Consider the following 18,575-nt stretch of genomic DNA (forward strand, 5'->3'; position numbering starts at 1 on the left):
AACAACTTAAAAAATCAATCAAATAATAATACCTTTCTCAGACTGAACTGAGTGCCAGCTCTATTGCCTCAGACTCAGGAGGTTGTGGGTTCAGTGGAGGGCATTCGGCAGAGTAACAGGAATTCTGGCCAATATTTTTCTCCCAATTGAAACCACTAAAAATGGATTAATTGATTATACCTCGCATTGGTGTTTGTGGAAACCGGCTGCATGCAAATTAGCCACCATGTTTGCCTACATCACGTAGGTTATAAACCATCCTGGACCTCGTGAGGTTGTGAGAGGCACTATTGTCTGTGCAAGTTCATTTTATCTCTGGCAACAAAACACTCTTTAGTTTTGACAAAGATGAGCTGCTCATATATACTTGTATAGACTTGTTTTTTAATTTTATTTTCCCTCATAGTTATTAATCTCAGGAATCTATTGTAAAAGTTAACCTATGGTGACCTCCACCCGCAATCATCAACCACGCTCTCCCTTCCCCCCCCCCCCCCCCCCCCCCCCCCCCAGCCGCCTCCAGTTATTTTCTTACTTGGGCACAACTGGGCTCTGCTGATGAACAACCCAGTGGGAACAGATCTCTGTTGATCAAAGTCCAGAAAGAGATTGGACTTGTCACAGGGTCCATATCGATGTTGTTTCGATGTTGTCATATAGTCATAAGGCACTGGATTTTTTGGTCAGCTGCCTGGATACAATTCTTGGCAGCAGGGGTGGTGGGTGGCTGCTGAGCTGTCAGGGTGCCTGATCGTCCAATATACTGGGAGATCTCCTGTCAGCCCCCACCCACAGAGATCGGGGAACCCCCGTTCCGATCACCCCTATGCTGGTCTACCCTGCCCCACAGAGATCGCCACCCACTCCCTCTACCCCCACTGATAACCCTCATCTGCAGAGTTCCCCCTTCCCCCTGCCGATTGCCCCATCTACAAAGTTCCCCCGCCAATCACCAGCTCTACCAGGGTCCCTCCCTTCCTCCCCAATCACCCCCCTGCAGAGTTCCTTCACTCCCTCCCACCCTGATCAACTCTCTTTCTTGGCGCGAAGCTGAGTTCACCAGCAAAACAGGGCCAGTACGATGCGTTTCTCGTTTTTCGCCTCTTACCCACTCAGACCAACTTGCCTTGGGTAGGACGAGGTCGTAAGATCACAGCCATAGAATTTTACAGCAGAATAAGAGGCCCTTTGGCCCATCATGTCTGCAACGGCCATCAAGAACCTGTCTATTCTAATCCCATTTTCCAGCACTTGGCCCATAGCTTTATATGCTATGGCGTTTCAAGTGCTCAGTCTAATGCTTCTTAAATGTTGTGTGGAAAGGACATTAGTGAACCAGATGGGTTTTTACTACAAATCGACAATGGTTTCATGGTCATCATTACATTTTTAATTCCAGATTTTTATTGAATTCAAATCCCACCCTCAGCTGTGGATCCCCTGAGTCTCTGGGGTACTAGTTCAGTGACAGTACCACTATGTCAACTCCTCCCCAAAACTTGTTTCGGTGCTGTTGCCGAACGTTCATGATAGTTAAAACTGGATAAAAGCAAATTACTGCGGATGCTGGAATCTGAAACCAAAAGAGAAAATGCTGGAAAATCTCAGCAGGCCTGGCAGCATTCGTAAAGAGAGAAAAGAGCTGACGTTTCGAACTGCAGCTTTGACAAAGGGTCAACTGGACTCGAAACATCAGCTCTTTTCTCTCCTTACAGATGCTGCCAGACCTGCTGAAATTTTCCAGCATTTTCTCTTTTCATTCATGATAGTTTATTAATAACCCTCTCTCTAGTCTTATCGAACCTTGATGAGGTTTTGCTTCCTTATGACAGACTTGAGATAGTCGGTATGGTTTAATTTATGAAGATCTATTTCCAAAGACCTCAGGGTAAGCAGATATTATTCAGGATGCAGTTTGTTCTACATCTAGCTGTCCAGGAGCCACTCAGTCATCTCACTACTGATCTCACAGTTAGATCATTCATATCATCATGGTCTGATTAATATATTATTTACTCTTTACTCTACAGTGCTAACCAAACTTAGAAAACTTAATTGGCTGTGAAATCTTCCTTTGCTGTTGGTTTTCCATCAACAGGAGGCGGTTTGATTAAATTTTACGCGCACATTGAAAATGAGAAGAGTGAATAGGGATTTAGAGAAAAACACTGAAAGTACAAGAATTTTAAACTCCCTCTTCCAAGGAAAAAGGATTAGAATAGGTGGGTAAAATTAAACCGAAATTCAGCCCAATGAAGATACAACGAAACAATCTGAATGGGAGGCAGAGAGTATGACTGCAAATTGAAGGGTTTTTATACACAGGTAAATTGAGATGTCTGTGTTTTTGCAGTCTGTTTATCATTAATGTAGCTACTCCGGACCTCTCTGGCTTTTTATCACGACCATATTAATGTTTATTTTAGGTCCATGGTCTCAGCTGAAAATTATACTGGAAAGTTAGCCAAAGTGCATGGAACTTGCCTGGTTAGGTTACAGTTAGGATCAATTGGGCTGAATGTTACATGTTGAAAACTGGACTGTTTTAGTCCTGTGGTGATGTAATATCCGGTGCCCCATCAATGGGTCACAAACCTGATGTCATCTCACAGGAGGGCAATAATAGAAGAGCTCTGAAATCTGGAGCCTGTCTGCCATTTTGAAAGAGTAATTAACTCTCATTTAAACTTACTAGCAGTCTAATAATACTGACTGCAATAATACATCCCCATGTAATAGGGCTCGATTTTACGAAAACTTCGCGCCCGAAACGCGGTAAAGTTGGACGTCGGGCCTATACCACGATCTGCACCCGATTCCAAGCAGATCGCGGCTTTACCGACACCCGATGCGGGCGCGGGTCCGGCCCATGCCCGAATCGGGTGGCCCGACGATTTAAATGCATTTGCATGCATTTAAATCGACTTAATGAACCGCGCGCCCAACCCTACCGCCAAATCCCACTTTACCGTCTTCTGGCCCGTTCCGCATCCGCACTGTAAGTGGCTTGCAAAATAAAAGTCTGAAGTCGTCGCTGCAGCTTTCGAAGAGCAGGATCAGAGCCTGCAACGGCTCTCTGACCCAGCCCCTTCTCTGGGGGTGGGAGGGGAAGGAACGAATCCCTCCTGCCGGAATGGACGTGCGGCCATGCCATCCCACAAAACCTTCAGGATGAAGCGATTCCTCGCTAAGAAGATGAAGCAGAACCGGCCGATTCCACAGTGGATCCGCATGAAAACCGGCTACAAGATCAGTACAAGTCCAAGAGGAGACACTGGAGAAGGACCAAGCTGGGCCTGTAAAGGGATACGCCATCACTGGTACACTGCCAGCCACAGATTACTCTTCCCTGCAGGGGAAAGAGAGCGGGAGAGATGGACCCCCCCCCCACCAACCAGAGGATGATCTGCGTCCCACCCACCCCTCCTCCTCCCACCCCCCCTCCTCCTCTCTCTCCCCCCCCCCCCCCCCCCCCCCCCACCTCCCCCCGACCAGAGGATGATCGTCAGAGAGTCGCTCTCTCCGCTTTCTGCTTTTTTCTTCTTTCGCGCCCGGGCGCGCTCTGTCAGATTTTTTCAAACTGTGCATGCGCAGTTCAGAGCTCCGATCGGTCCGCCAGTGCTAAGCCCCGCCCACAGCGCGAATCAGACCGGAGCCGGCAAAACGCATACGGGCGCGCTGGAAAGAGGATTCCAGGCGCAGATCGATTTGACGCCCGGATTCGGCACTTAGACTCAAAATGGTAAAATCAGGCCCAATGTGTATTCCCTGCACACCACGTGGGAACCTCGTTTTGTTCCATTGTTGATTGTAAAGGAGGATGTAAAGGGTTGCATTTTACTAGCCTCCGCCTGATGTATTTTAGCAGGGACCACTTAAATTAGGAAGGGTGTCCACCCCTTCATCTTTCCACTCACCCCTGAGCTCACCTCCATAATAAGGGGGGGTGCCAGGTAGGCAGGTGCCAAAATCAGCAGCCCGCCTTACCATATTTAAATTTTTACCAAGTCAGTTGACCCCAATAGTATGCTGCCAATACCATAAAACAGTTGTTGAGGCTGCCAGGCAGGAGTGGGCAGCCTTTCCTTTAATTCTTCAAAGGATGGAGAGGAAGGGGGTTAGCACCTTTGGGGGAATGAACTTTGCGCTCTGGGGAAGGGGAGGGTTGCTCCCTATTTTAGAAACTCCCCTATCTTCCTATCTGCCTCCTGCCTTAAACCCACCACACCTATCCTCTGCTCTCCTAATCCGCCCAAACCGTCGCTGTCCAAGTCCCCGGACTTACCTGTTTCTGGGGATTCATTCGGCCTTTTTCTGCCCTTGTCTAGCTCACCTGCAGCACTGTATAGCTGTTCACATCCTGTGAAACCAGAATTAAAGAAAACACTGCAATGGTTTTGAATCTCCTGTAAAATCGCTCCTTCATAAATATAACTTTTGAGGACCCCACGGGCTGCACAATGATTAGTGCCCAAAAATCAGTGCGTCCTCTCCACCCCCACAGCCCTTCACCCCCAACACCTTCATAGGCCTCGAAGCCACGTTCAGTGGCATTTGTGCATCATGATACCTCACATCTTTGGGCAGTGCAGGGGACAATACCCTTCCAAAATCTTTCTGTGCATGGACATCTCCACAATGAAGCCACCCTCGCCCTTAAAAGGTCATTGAGATATTTTCAGCACTGAACCAATGTTCTTTGGGTGACCCCAAGTTGCTGACCTCCACTGCGACCGCTGACCAGGCTGCTTTGGTCAGGCTGTGAGGTCTCTTCTTTTCATCAGTTCCTTCCTGTCACTTACAGAGTGAGAGGGTTTTAGTAGAGAGTCATCATTGAACATGGGGGCCGTCCAGATCCTGTTGTCCTCCCCATCACCTGGCTTCTTTCTCTCGGCCACATGTGGAGAGACACAGAGAATTCACAGCCTGAGGGTCCATATTTCCCCATATTCATCAGAGTTATGCTTCTGCTCTATTCCATGGCTTTGTTGTCACTGCCAATAGGCCTGAAATCTCCCCCTCAGTAAAAGCAGATAAAAAACAAGCTGGCAAATAATTACAGCAGAAACAAAACTTTAGGAAACGAGTACCTCTAGTGCATCTGACAAAGTGCCAAAGGTCCCTTTAAATCAGTGGCCTTCACCTCCATCCAGGTGATGGCCTGCCAGCTTGGGGTTTGGATGTCATGCCCTCAATGGCCCAGTGGGCAAGAAGCCCACCTTGCACTCGCATTGTTGGACAACAACCTGTCGTATGGCTGTTAATTGGCCAATTGCCATATTGTTGGACGCCTCTCGCAGGCAGAGGTGAGGCGGGAGTAGGCAAACCGTGCACTTTCACAGCTACCACCATCCCCATGAAACAGAGCAGATTGTGTCACATTTTGAGCACCCTCCTTCAGGAGGGTTTTCAAGGCCATGCAGATGGAAGTGATCCACTAAGATGATACCATGGGGTGATCGGGTGTAGTTATGAGCACATACTAACCAGCCTCTTCATTATAACAAAAAGGTTTCAGAGATCTCTTGGAGGTGTTGAAAATTGTGAGGGGATTTTCCCAGGTAAATAGGGGAAACCATTTCAACCAGTGGTGAGTTAGTAAGTCAATAAATCATCAAGAGAATGTTGAGAAAGGTTATGATAAGTATTTTTATGCAGCAGTTGGTTTGGATTTGGAAAGCTCTGTCATAAACAATGATTGACTCAGACTTTTAAACATTTTTAAAGGGTACGAGGACAGGGAATGGGAATGGGATTTGTGAGATTGGCATTTTAGGAAAATAAAATCTGTGTAATAAATGAAATCGTCTGCTTCTGTGCTCTCAATTTTCGGGAATATATGACTTCCAGCGGTCTGCGCAATAAAAACATAAAATTCCAAACCTCTGAAGCTCTTCTGTTCACCTCCTGATTTATATTATCATCAGATATTTTCCAATTCATGTTCCTGCCTAGTGCCTACTTCATTTTAAAAACAGAAAATGCAGGAATTATTCAGTAGGTTTGGTAGTATCTGTGGAGAGAGAAACGTGGTTAAGGGGCTGAAATTTCACCAGTTGGGATGCTGAGTAAAAATGGTGGACGGGTCCTGATTGCAGGATCCCAGGACTGATTTTCGAGGTTGCCTTTAAAGGGTGCAGGCTGATTCCTGTCAAAGACCCACATCTGGCACTCCATTGCAGAGAGATGCATGTCCTACTCCTCCTCAATATTCATGGAGTCGGACCAGGTTGTTAAAGATGGAGAGGAGTCATGAACCCTAGTCTGCATTTGAGACCCTATAAAAGGCAAGTTCAAAGACCCTATGTCAAGTTAAGGTTTCCCACCCAACCCCCTTGGCCCCTCATTCCCCTATGCCAAGCTATAATGCTGCACCCACACCACCACTCCCCCCACCATGTGCCTTTAAGCTGACTATGCCAAGCTATGGCCCTCCACTACTCTCTATGGCCCCTCATGCCACCCATGACAAACTCCACTCGCTCCCAATGCTTCGAGAGCCCAGACATCCATTATTTGTGTTGAAAGAGCTGCGTTGCTGAGAAAACATTACTTGATTGACAGCTCTGGTTCCTTTATCTCTGTGGTCCATTTCATAATGTTTATTTACACAAGGCTAAGTGGTTTCAAGGGCTTGTGACTTCTGTCATTGATAAGTTAAAGGGTCTGAATGAGTGACATTTTTATTGCCCTTGTAACAAAATGAGTTTTTTGAAACATAGTGGAAATGGATGAATGAATGGTTAAGGCCTATGGAGTTATTACATGTCAATACGACAATCCTTGTTATTATTTTTCCTTATCAGTACAGCACAGCCAATGTTAGGACTGCTGAAAGATCAACCCAGATTAGCTTGTGTGCTGATTGGTGCTCTCTCCTGATTGTCAGATACTCTCTTGATAAGATCTAGCTATAAACAAGAGCACACTCCACAGCTAACTCTTAGACTAAATCTCTGTAGAATTGTAGTTCCCTGATACATGAGGAAACCTAGATTCCGATGTTTATTTTCAGCATGTAGAGCATCATTTGGCGAGGGTGCCTATTGTAAATCGAGGTTGATGCAGATCCATACCAAAGCTGAATGTTGAAATCTGATGAATAGAAGAATGGAATAAGTCAATGTCCATCATAAGCACTTTCCAACAGATCAGACACAATCTGCAATATTTTGGAGACTGTTTCCTAAAATTAGTATTTACAAAGAAGCAGAAATACTTCAGTCCCATTACACAAACTAATGCTCCTAATAACTTGAACACGGTTAGACAGGCTTCATAATGTACTTTGCTACCTCAGGAAGCTGTGGTCCACATATTCCTACCCTTCACCCAAGTGATGCTTTGCACCAGATCACACAGATTGGCAGGTTGCAGTGTTCACATACAGGAAGGCCCAGTATTGACACCATTTCTCCATTTGTCACTAGCACAATATTTCATACAGGAAGTGATTCCCCTCCCCCAGCTCGCCACACCGAATTGTAAGCTAGTTATTTGTGTTGTGGTTTTGAAGTTGCTTTGAAACAAATTTTTCTGAATTGAGTGACACCGTGCTTTAGTTATAGTTTCTTTGCTATTAAAGAAAATTATTGGTTGTTGCTGCCATGAATTGTGTAAATGGTTGGGTAGGAAATCTGACCCTGGTCGCCACCATACAGATTAACTGGGAAAACCAGCAAAAACTGAACAACAGTTTCTAAACAAACTGCCTCAGTAAAGCTGACACTGTACAGACAGCCCTGAATCTAGTTCTATGATATGTGATTAAACTGAGTATAGTAGGATGTAACCTTGTCAACATTTAAGGAACACATATAGCCAACAGTTATCACTTGTGTGTACCTGATTAAGCCAAAAAAAGGAGTTTCCTTCATTTCCTTCCTTCAAAAGATTGTGAATGTAGCCCAATCTATCACGCAAACCAGCCTCCCATCCATTGACTCTGTCTACACTTCCCGCTGCCTCAGCAAAGCAGCCAGCATAATTAAGGACCCCACACACACTGGACATTCTCTCTTCCACCTTTTTCTGTTGGGAAAAAGATACAAAAGTCTGAGATCACGTACCAACTGACTCAAGAACAGCTTTTTCCCTGCTGCCATCAGACTTTTGAATGGACCTACCTCGCATTAAGTTGATATTTCTCTACACCCTAGCTATGACTGTAACACTACATTCTGCACTCTCTCGTTACTTTCTCTAAGAATGGTAGGTTTTGTCTGTATGGCGCGCAAGAAACAGTACTTTTCACTATATGTTAATACATGTGACAATAATAAATCAAATCAAATCATTTATTGCAGAGACTTGCAAGCTATTTGAGATATACGTTGATAGTCATTCTAAGCTTTCCTTAGCTGGCAGACTTTGGGCTGTATTAACCACAGGCTTCAGGGTTCTGTGTGCCCAAATGGGGATCTGAAGCCTGCATTTGCGAGCACAAGACCAGCTCAGTGATTTTATGGGATGCTGCCTACCCCCTGGCTGCCTCCAAACTTGTCGAGCAAAAAGAAGGGTGAGTGGGTTTTCAGTCCCACAGGCCCAATCAGTGGGTGGTAACAGACCCTCGGCAACGCCACTGGGAAAAGTGGATGCTGCGAAGGCAAGCCAGGTACCTCGAGGGTGCCTCAGCATGGAGGCACGGTGGCACTGTGGTTAGCACTGCTGCCTCACAGTGCTAGGGACCTCAAAGGGTGCCTCAACGTGGGAAGTGCGTTCTGAAGAACTGAACAGTCAATTAAATACACTGTGGTCACAGCTGCCAGACCATCGCTGCAGGGAGGGGAGTAGGAGGGAGGAAGGGGGAGAGAACACACGGTGTGGAAAAGAATCTAGGATTGATATAAAACAATTATTCAAAGATTTAATTGTTGAATTTCCTCATCAGTAGTTTCTGGGCCTTTCTTTTAAATCTTTGGGCCCAATTTGAGCATTTTGCTTCTAAATGCTGGGCAGACTTGAATCTGGGAGTATTTCAGATCCAACTTTTAGACCCGTTCTCAGGCGCCCCTATGTGCACTCTGCCTGTAAAAAAATCAGCGATTCTGAATTGCACTGCATAGCCTGTGGACGGGACTTATCGTGCCCGAAACTCTGCAGCTCCCATCGGCACCTCCAACTGCACATGCTCACCAAAAAAATGATAGAATGCTGCTCCCCTACTACATTCCTCCCGGCCCGGATAATGCCTCCCCCTGGCCCACACATACATTGCCCCATCCCCACAACATTACTGACCCCCTTATCCTCCCACCTACCCGCCACCCAGACTGATCGCGGCCATTCCCCCCTTCCCCCTCACTCATCTCAGGCAGAGAGATCCGGCTTCCCCCCTCCACCCTACAGATATCAGGCAGGGTGATCCCCCTCACACCCATCCTGGACCCTCCCACACAAGGCCCCCATCTTCATCTGTATGACACCTCCCTCTCTCTCCCCTGTCCCCAATCATTGAGGCACTCATCCACCTCCCCCCGCAACCCCCCCCCCGCATTCCCCGACAGCACACCTGCAAGTGCTCACATGCCTTCCCCTCAATGCTAACGAGCAAACTGCATGTAATTTGCTGGAATGTTCTGCCAAACTGCCTGCAACTGATCTGCCCTAACGAGAGGCAGCTCCATTAAAAACTCAAGAATAGGCAGGCAGGCATTCCTGCACAAAATGTCCGCACGAACAGCCCCCCGATTCTCTGAGGGCGACCTGGGGAGGCTGCTGGATGCAACATAGGTGAGGCAGGACACGCTCTTCCCCCAGGGAGATGCAGACCAAGGGGAGCTGATGGAAATGCGGCCTTGGAGGGGCGTGTCAGTGCCAGGGCATTGGCCCCCCCGAACCGGGAAGCAGTGCTGGAAAAAAATCAATGACCTCATTCGTGCAGTAAGGGTGAGTGCTGAACCCCATTTTCCATCCTCCCCCAGACCCTCCCATCCCCAGCACCCTGCATGCTTCCAGCACCTGACCCCCAAGCATCTCCTTCCTTTCCCCCAGTGAGCCCCTCTGTGCTTGCCCTTTAAGGGCCATCACCTGATACTCTGCAGGAGTCACGCCACCATTTCTTTCATGGCTCCGTCTGTCTCCAGAGGAGAAGACCGAACACAACATCCGTGAGAGGGCGAAGACAGAGAGTGGTCAGCCAGATCTCTGTCCTCACCCCCTTTGAGGAGCGGGCGCTGGAGCTCTCCAGAGAAGGGGAGATGCGGGCTGTCAGTGACAGCATGGTCGGGCTGCCGTCTAGACGTGAGCACCGGTCATTCCTTCAATCATTTTGAGGCAACTTCTTGGAGGCGCGAGTTTAAAGGAGATGTAAGAGGCATGTTTATTTGCACAGAGAGAGTAGTGGGTGCCTGGAACTCACTGCCGGGAGAGGTCGTGGATGCAGATTTGATAGTGACCTTTAAGGGGCATCTCTACAGTTATGTGAATGGGATGGGAATAGAGGCATATGGTCCCCGGAAAGGTAGGGGGTTACAAATAAGATGGGCAGCCTGGTCGCTACAGGCTTGGCGGGCTGAAGGGCCTGTTCCTGTGATGTAATTTTTTTGGTGCTTTGTTCTACGTTCAGTGGAGATGTGTGAATTGTGTTTGGCATCCCGGATTCCTCTCCCTCCCTTGCACTTAACCTTGTGTCCTGTTGCATGGACAGATCCGGATGCCCCAGGGCCTTCTGGACTACAGGTCCCAGCTACAGCTCCTGCCCCTCCTGGTCCAGATGGCTCGGATGAGTCCTCGGAGAATATGGGTGAAGGGACCTCCGAGGATGGCACAGTTTTGGCATCAGCTGCCACTTTACAACTCACCATCCCAGATACTGACATGTCGGTGGGTCCAGTTAGTGGTGAGGCTTCTGGGTCATTCTCTGGTGAGCACGACACATCTGAAAATGTACATCGGGTGGAGGAGGGAATGTCCGAGGCCTCTGGCATGCGGGGGCCTGCCGGAGGTGAGGACTCAGCTGACCCCAGGCTACACGCTGGTCCTCTGAAATCACTGGACCCTCAGCTGCTGGAGATGCAGCAACAAAGCCAGGGAATGCAGGAGAGGCTGACGGCCACACTGGACCAACTACGGGGTTGTTGGGAGGAGTCCCAAAGCTTTCAGACGGACCAGCTATTGCCTGCCTTGCGTCCTTCCCAGGCCAACACTGGTCAACAGACACATACCCCTAGCGAGTTAACTGCCTGGTGATCAGGGCCTCCCTTGCCACCCTCATTTGGGCTACAAGCCCTCGAGCGCCCAGTTGGCATTCCTCGGCATGCTCTTCTTCATCTTCTTCCTCCTCCTCTTCCTCCTCCTCCTGCTGATCATCCTCCCCAGCGATGCCCGGCTGGTCAGCTTCCATGTCCTCCTCCTCCTCCAAGAGGTCACCTCTCTGTAGAACCAGATTGTGCAAGGCACAGCACATGACCACTATATGGGAACAGGTCACTGGGCTGTATTGGAGGACTCCGCCAGATCGGTCCAGGCACCGGAATCGCATCTTGAGGAGCCCAGTGCACCTCGCCACTATCGCGCGGGTGGCTACACGGGCCTCATTATTGCAGGTCTCCGCCTCAGACACAGGCTTCCACACAGGCGTCATCAGCCATGTCCGAAGCAGGTAACCCATATCACCCAGGAGCCAACCTCGCAGCCTGGGCTCCTCCTCGAATGCCTCCGGGATGTCTGAGCTCCTGACGAGGAAGCTGTCTTTCACGCTGCCTGGATGTCAGGCGCAGGTGTGCATGATGGTTATGGTCGCACACGAGCTGAACATTCAGGGAGTGGAACCCCTTCCTATTTAAATCTTTGTGGATTCTGTAGGAGGGCCTTGAGGGCGACGTGTGTGCAGTTGATCACCCCGTGCATGTTAGGCATCTCCGCAATGGCTGCGAACCTGCAGCCCGGGCTTCCTGCTGCGCCTGGTCCAGGTTGAAGTTGATGAATTGGCCAGCCCGGGCATACAGGGTTCAGTGACCTGCCGCACACAGGTGTGCACGGCAGATTGGGAGATGCCATAGACATTTCCGCTCAGGGTCTGGAAAGAACCAGTCGTGTAGAAGTTTAGAGCGGCCATCAATTTGACAGCCACCGAGAGTGAGTGCCCCCACTCCACCCACCCCCCCCCCCCCCCCCCCCCCCCCCCGCCTCTAGGTGCCAAGTCCTGCAACAGGTTGCACAGGTGTTGCACGGTCTCCTTTCGGAGTCGGAGACATCGGCGGCACACGGTGTCCGACATCTGCTCGAAGGACACCCGTGCACAAAACTGCCAGGGTCTCTGCTCCCTCCTTCTCCTATGCACCCCCCTCCCTCCCCCCGCCCCACCGGGTGAATGGCGACCCCCTCCTTGCCTCTGGTGGTCGTCTCCCTCTGGTCCTGGAAGTGGTAAGGCCTGGGCCTCCTGTGCCCTCAATTCTTTCTCCAGCTCCTCCTCCTCAGCCCAAGCAGCAACCAAAAGAACAACAAGATTTATTGGTTGCACCACAAAAGCCATCTCGTTACTCTGAAGGGGGGGAGGGGAGATGGAGAGGGAACACATGTACAGGTTATGGAACACTGCTTGCCCCTAGCACATCAACAGTCACTATTCATACCCCCCAATTCCCTCAGCTACATTCTCCCCCCAATTCCCCCAGCCACATTCTCCCCCCAATTCCCCCAGCCACATTCTCCCCCCAATTCTCCCAGCCACATGCTCCCCACAATCACAGCCCCCCCAATTCCCCCAGCCACATGCTCCCCACAATCACAGCCCCCCCTTCCCCCAATTCCCCCAGCCACATGCTCCCCATAATCGCAGCCCCCCCAATTCCCCCAGCCACATGCTCACCACAATCACAGCCCCCCCTTCCCCCAATTCCCCCAGCCACATGCTCCCCACAATCACAGCTCCCCCTTCCCCCAATTCCCCCAGCCACATGCTTCCCACAATCACAGCTCCTTGCAAAGTTGAGAGGCTGCAGCAGTGCAATTTGCAAGGACTTTGTGCACATCCTTCAGCTGGAAGTGAGCTGAGTGCACTAGGACCCAGCAACACCGCAAGACCCGGGGTCAGTGCTGAGGCCCGGTTCTGTGCCGCAAGTTGGATATCAGTAACAACCCCCCCACCCTCCCCTCCCGCCCCACCCCCACACACTCGCCGAGCCGCCACCAACCTGAGACAGAAAATGGCCGCAACAGTAAGATATCCGTGAGTAGCAGAGAGCCATCGGACGCTATGCACTTACCTCCTCACTAATCCTCACTGATGGAGTGCTTGAATCAGACTTTTATTGAGCATGTCTGATTCGCGCCAATTCAGGATTGGCGAATGCGGTGGTAACGGGGGAAGTGCTGGTAAAGTTGGGTGTCCAGCCCATTAATTCAATTTAAATACATTCAAATGCATTTAAATTGCTGTCGCGCCCATTTCGGGCACAGTCCCGTTTCGGCCATCTTAGGTGCTTGGTAAAGGGGGAACGGGTGCGGAGGCAGTCGCGGATCGCACTACTCGCCTCACTTTACCAAGTTTTCACACCCGAAAACGGGCGCAACTTGATGGTAAAATCAGGCCCTTTGTGTTAGAATATCTGTAGTTCTGAAAGATTTACAGGTGCCTCATTTCCATAGTCCAGTGTGTACAGTTCAGAACTGACTGAGAGACAATCTACAGCTCTCGGCTTCTTTCTTTTAGTTCGCCCCAGTCGTATTTACACTTGCAAAAATGTGACATCCTGATTGCATGAAAGTGACATTCTGCAAGAAGCAACTTCACTGCTATAAACAACAGCTATAAACCACAGTAACAGCAGAATGAGAGCTTCCACTACCACTCAACTCAGCTGCTGCATTTTAACCAGGACTCACATACTGGGTTTATCAACAGTGCTGGGCTTTTCTTTTCATATCTTCAAGATAGATTTGCTGCAACATTTTTCATTTATATGCAGTTACACCCCATTGTAAAATTTATACACATTAATATGAGTTGACCTCCACTCTCTGACCCCTAGATATTTCCATAGACTCAGGAATAAAGGTCACCAAACCTGTCCTGCCTCAATTCCTCCAGTGAAGTGTTTTCTTTGTTCCCTGTCTTATTGTACTTTCTGCTATTGGATCAAAGTATATAATTAGACTGTTTTTCTTTATAGGAAATCACTGACACATTCCTGGCTGGTAAAGTATCATTGGAGAGTTTCCTGGAGAGGTTTCACACGACAAGAAAGCTTTGCCACATGAGAAAGACACAAGTGGAGAAACTCCAGGACCTGCTGAAAAAGGACAGAAAGAAGAATCAGCAACAGGCAATGCAGCAAAGACCAGAGCATCGAGTGACTTCACACAATGTCCCTCCCGGCCCACACAACGGACCCACCGGTCATGGACTACACCAGCGCTACAGCTTTGCACCCGCCATTGAGGTATCTTCTCAGGCTACGAGTCCATTCTCCATGCCATCACCTCCTCCTCAGAGCAAGAACCTGCCTCCTCTAAGTTCACGTGAGCGTCAGCATGTGGTTTCACGGCCTAACACTCCATTCACACCTCACGGTCTTCGTTCAGGCCTACGCATGCTGGGACAGCTCCCGATATGGACTCCAAGGCCATTCAAGGTTCAGCGAGCATACCCCGTGCAGAAACAACCACCCTACCGATAGGAAGACAGACACTCCTTTCAGATCAAACACAGAACAGCTGATGATGAGGATGGAATGATACATTGTACGGCAAAATCACATCCAAAATAACTTACCAGGAATGGAGAGAGAAGATGAAATGGAAGACATTTGTGGATGAAATGGATTTTCAATTTGGGCTCTCCAGTTTTTCAGTGGCCAACCAATATGATTCTCAGAACAGAAAATGAAAGTCTCATGCCTGATTTGGCAACATGAGCAAAAACGATTGCCACCAACTCGCTGGTTGTAGGAACAACACTTCTCACCTCAGCTAATATCATTGAATAGAAGCAAAATTTGCCATGGCTGAATAAGATAAATTTCCGACGACATTTTTACTACATAGGATTTTCCACCATTTTAGCTCTTTTTCTGAGGAGGGTGGATCTGACTCCGCAAATCTGCTCATTCTCCATGAAGACCGTAGCTTCTGGCCTTGGTTCTACAAAAACCATGAAAGTGAATGAATATTTGAGAGACTTGGTATTGTTTTATTTGCTATCTATCAGTCTTTCTGATATAGTCAATGAGCTGGAGATGTGGAACCTTAAAAGGAAGTCCGACTGACCTAAACTTGGCCAATGGTATGAGTCCCTATTAATGGCAGAAGATCATAGATTTGTGCAAAGGAACTGGACAATTTTTCTCTGATCTAAGTGTATCAGTATTGTTTAGCTTCGGTTCTGCTTGCTGTGCCTTGGTTCTGGTTGGGTAAGGCACAGCTTGTCATTGAACTGACCCATTAACAACGTATAGAGCTCATGTAGACACTCAAAGCCACCCAGAAACTGAAACAATGCAGTATCTATTTACAGATGTGCCTCTGACAGTCAGAACACAAAAATAGACAGGCCTAGCTCTTCCCCCCCAATCTTTGGTCCTGTTTGGAAATCCCCCTGTTATTTGTCAGGGGTGGCTACTTGTCTTCGAATTGGCCTAACAGTTTGTGGGTGACCACCTGACATTCTCAGGAATGAAAGCTGGGAAGTAAATGTTCATTTTATAATTGCTGCATCAATAAAAGTGGGGGGTGGTTGGGTGGGGGGAGGGGATGGGGTGGGGTGTTGCATGAAAGGAACACATTCATGAGTGGGTTCAGATTGCATTTGACCATATGCAAGTGGACCTGTCTTACCTGCACACACAAGAGAACCTGTCTCAGGTGTGCACATACACGGCAATTTGTGTCCCCCACACCTCTGAAACATCGATGCATTCCATCTGCTTTTGTAAATCCTTGTGCCACACTTCATACTGGAGCCAGAATGACTGCAGCTTCTTATTCGGGCAGCAAACAAATTTTTCTCCTGGCCTGTAATGACCTAAGATGTACAAGGTCTTGAAATTTCACATTTCAAAGCCACTTTGTTGGAGTCAGGAATTTCTACACAGCAAACTTGCCCCAACAGTAAATCAGACAGTGTGTTTTGCTTCTTGTTTTTTAGGAAGAAAGGAAAGGAAAGAAACTCCACGATCTACAGCCTGAAATTTACAAGTACTTACATCTAATGTTCCTTCGAATGCATGAATGGACAGCAACCCAGAAGCCATGTGGGCCACTCATAAGTCGTCTTGCTAATGTCCATGCATGACTGTGCAAAACAATTTAAAGGAATTGGGGGTTGAAATGAACAGATCATGCACAACAGAAAAGAATTTGAGGGAACATTGATTATAATTGCCTTGTGAATGAATTCAGAAGTTTAGAAGCAGTTACAATGACCTTGATTTAAATCAGCAACCTTAAAGAGAGAGGCCAGTTTAGCAGCTAAACCTTGGAGCTGTGCTCCAGACCTGAGAATACTGGGGAGCATTTGTGAGATCATATTAATCTGGGTAAAATGAAGGCATGCAAAGCCTAATTAAAATATATGGCCCCTTTCAAACATGTATCGATTTTACAGCAGCTTCTGCACAGAGATGTTTATTTTTAACATTTGGAGAAAATATGTGCACATTGTTCTGTAGCACTTTGTGGCACATTAATAGGGTACATATAAACAGGAAGGTGCCTCAGTTCAGTCTTGTACTGTGCACTGAGTTAATTTTAGCCTCATGTTTAACAGTAACAGTTCTGCCACCGGCCTTGGTATAACTGGCACAAGGAAGGGAAAATCAGCCAGTGAACCTGTGCTGTGAGTCCTGCTGGAAAGTGAGTGCGTTTAAATATCAGTATTACCTCCCTATCAGCATTTATGGTGCTAACACTCACTGACTAGACTGGGGTCTTAAGCGAGGTACTGAAGGCTGCTGGCACCCACAGAACAGGACATTGTTTTTAAAATCTTCATCCCTTTCTATAAATTCCATCATAATCTCACTCGATCCTGTCTATCGATCCTCCAGTGCTGTGTCCTCTCCTGATATTACTAAATTGCAGGAGCCAATTTCTACACAGCAAACCTGCCCCAACAGTAAATCAGACAGTGTATTTTGCTTATTGTTGTTTTTTTTAGGAAGAAACATTGGCCACATTATTGTGGGAACTCTCCTGCTCTCCCAAATGGAATATTTTATACCCACCTGAGCAGGATCTCAGTATTAGCAACTCATCTGAATGACGGCACCTTTGGCAATGCAGTCCTCCCTCAGTGCTGCACTGGAAGTATTAAGCCAGATTATGTGCTCATGCCCTAGGGGAAAGACTTGCACCTTCTGACCTGGGTGCTGACAACTGAGCCAAATTGGCATTTAAAAGTAATAAACCTAAAGGTTCCTGGCCAGCCAGTCTTAACATATTGTGTGTATATGCTTAAGGACACTGCTTGGAATGCTTTCACTGCTCAACTAAAGAGCACAGGGCTAAAGAGAGCAATCAGTAAAAGCAATAGGCCATGGTTCACTAATCCTCTGGAATTCTTTGCGGAGGTAACTATTGGACTGAGCTATGAGGAAATATAATAGATTTGGATTTTCCAGAAGTTGTTGGCAGCAAGAAAATTTTTAAAGAAGTTAAGACACATGGCGTGAATGCAAAATAAATGTCAAGATTGAAAAATGGATTGGCAGTAGGAAACAAAAGGTAGTGAGAAATGGAAGAAGCTTAGTTTAATGAGGTTATGTGGAGGTGCTGGGGAGGGGGGGTGCGGGGATTAGGGTGGGGGGGGTAGTGGTGGGGTGTGGGTGTTGTTAGCCCGGGAGTAGCAGAGTTCTGTGACAGTCCATTCTGCATTTGATTGCAAAACAATATTCTAGAATTATAGGACAGTGTGTCGTGTAAAAGAAAACTTGCATTTATATAACGTTTTTCATGACCACTAGACATCCCAAAGTGCTTTACAACCAATGAAGTACTTTATGGATTGTATGTCAGCTGCTCGAAAACATAGCAGCTAATTTGTGGTGAACAAAATCCCACAAATAGCAACGTGATAATGAGCAGATGATCTGTTTTTATTGTGATGTTGATTGAGTGATAAATATTAGGCAGGACACCAGGGATAACCCACTGCTCTCCTTTGAAATAATGCTGTGGATATCTTTACAATCATCCACCCAAGCACAGAGAGGTGGCCTCGGTCTAACAGAACCTCTAGCAGTGCAGTGCTCCCTCAGTCCTGCAGTGGAATAGCAGCCTTGATTTGAGATGATGAACTGAGGCATTGTCAGCAAATTTCAGTTGGGTGTAACTAAAATCACACTATTTCAAAGAAGAACAAAGGGGTTTCCTGGTGTAATGGCCAATATTCTTCAATCAATTAAAATGACCAAAAGGCAAGTTATTTGGTCATTATCACAATGCTGTTTGTGGGAGCTTGCCATGAACGAATGGGCAGTTTTATTTCCTACATCACAACATTGACTATACTTCCTCAACTAAAGCACTTTGGGACCGCCCGAGAATATACAAGGCGCTGTATAAATGCAGGTGTCTTTTTGTAGCATGAGCAGGTTTTTAAATCTGATTGTAAAACAAAACTGGAGATCCAATAA

General features: G+C 47.6%; 1 protein-coding gene across 1 annotated transcript in view; it reads left to right on the top strand.

The window, feature by feature from the left end:
• The window catches only part of LOC144501925 (vacuolar protein sorting-associated protein 37D-like), a 58,029-nt gene extending 43,285 nt beyond the window's left edge, over nt 1–14,744 (top strand). The window contains exon 4 of the mRNA XM_078225959.1: nt 14,115–14,744. Within this exon, the coding sequence (XP_078082085.1) occupies nt 14,115–14,621 (507 nt within the window). The 3' untranslated portion in view covers nt 14,622–14,744. The remainder of the gene's footprint in view (nt 1–14,114) is intronic.
• Nucleotides 14,745–18,575: the final 3,831 nt, after the last annotated feature.

Source organism: Mustelus asterias, chromosome 12, assembly GCF_964213995.1.
Source record: "Mustelus asterias chromosome 12, sMusAst1.hap1.1, whole genome shotgun sequence".
Lineage (NCBI taxonomy): Eukaryota > Metazoa > Chordata > Chondrichthyes > Carcharhiniformes > Triakidae > Mustelus > Mustelus asterias.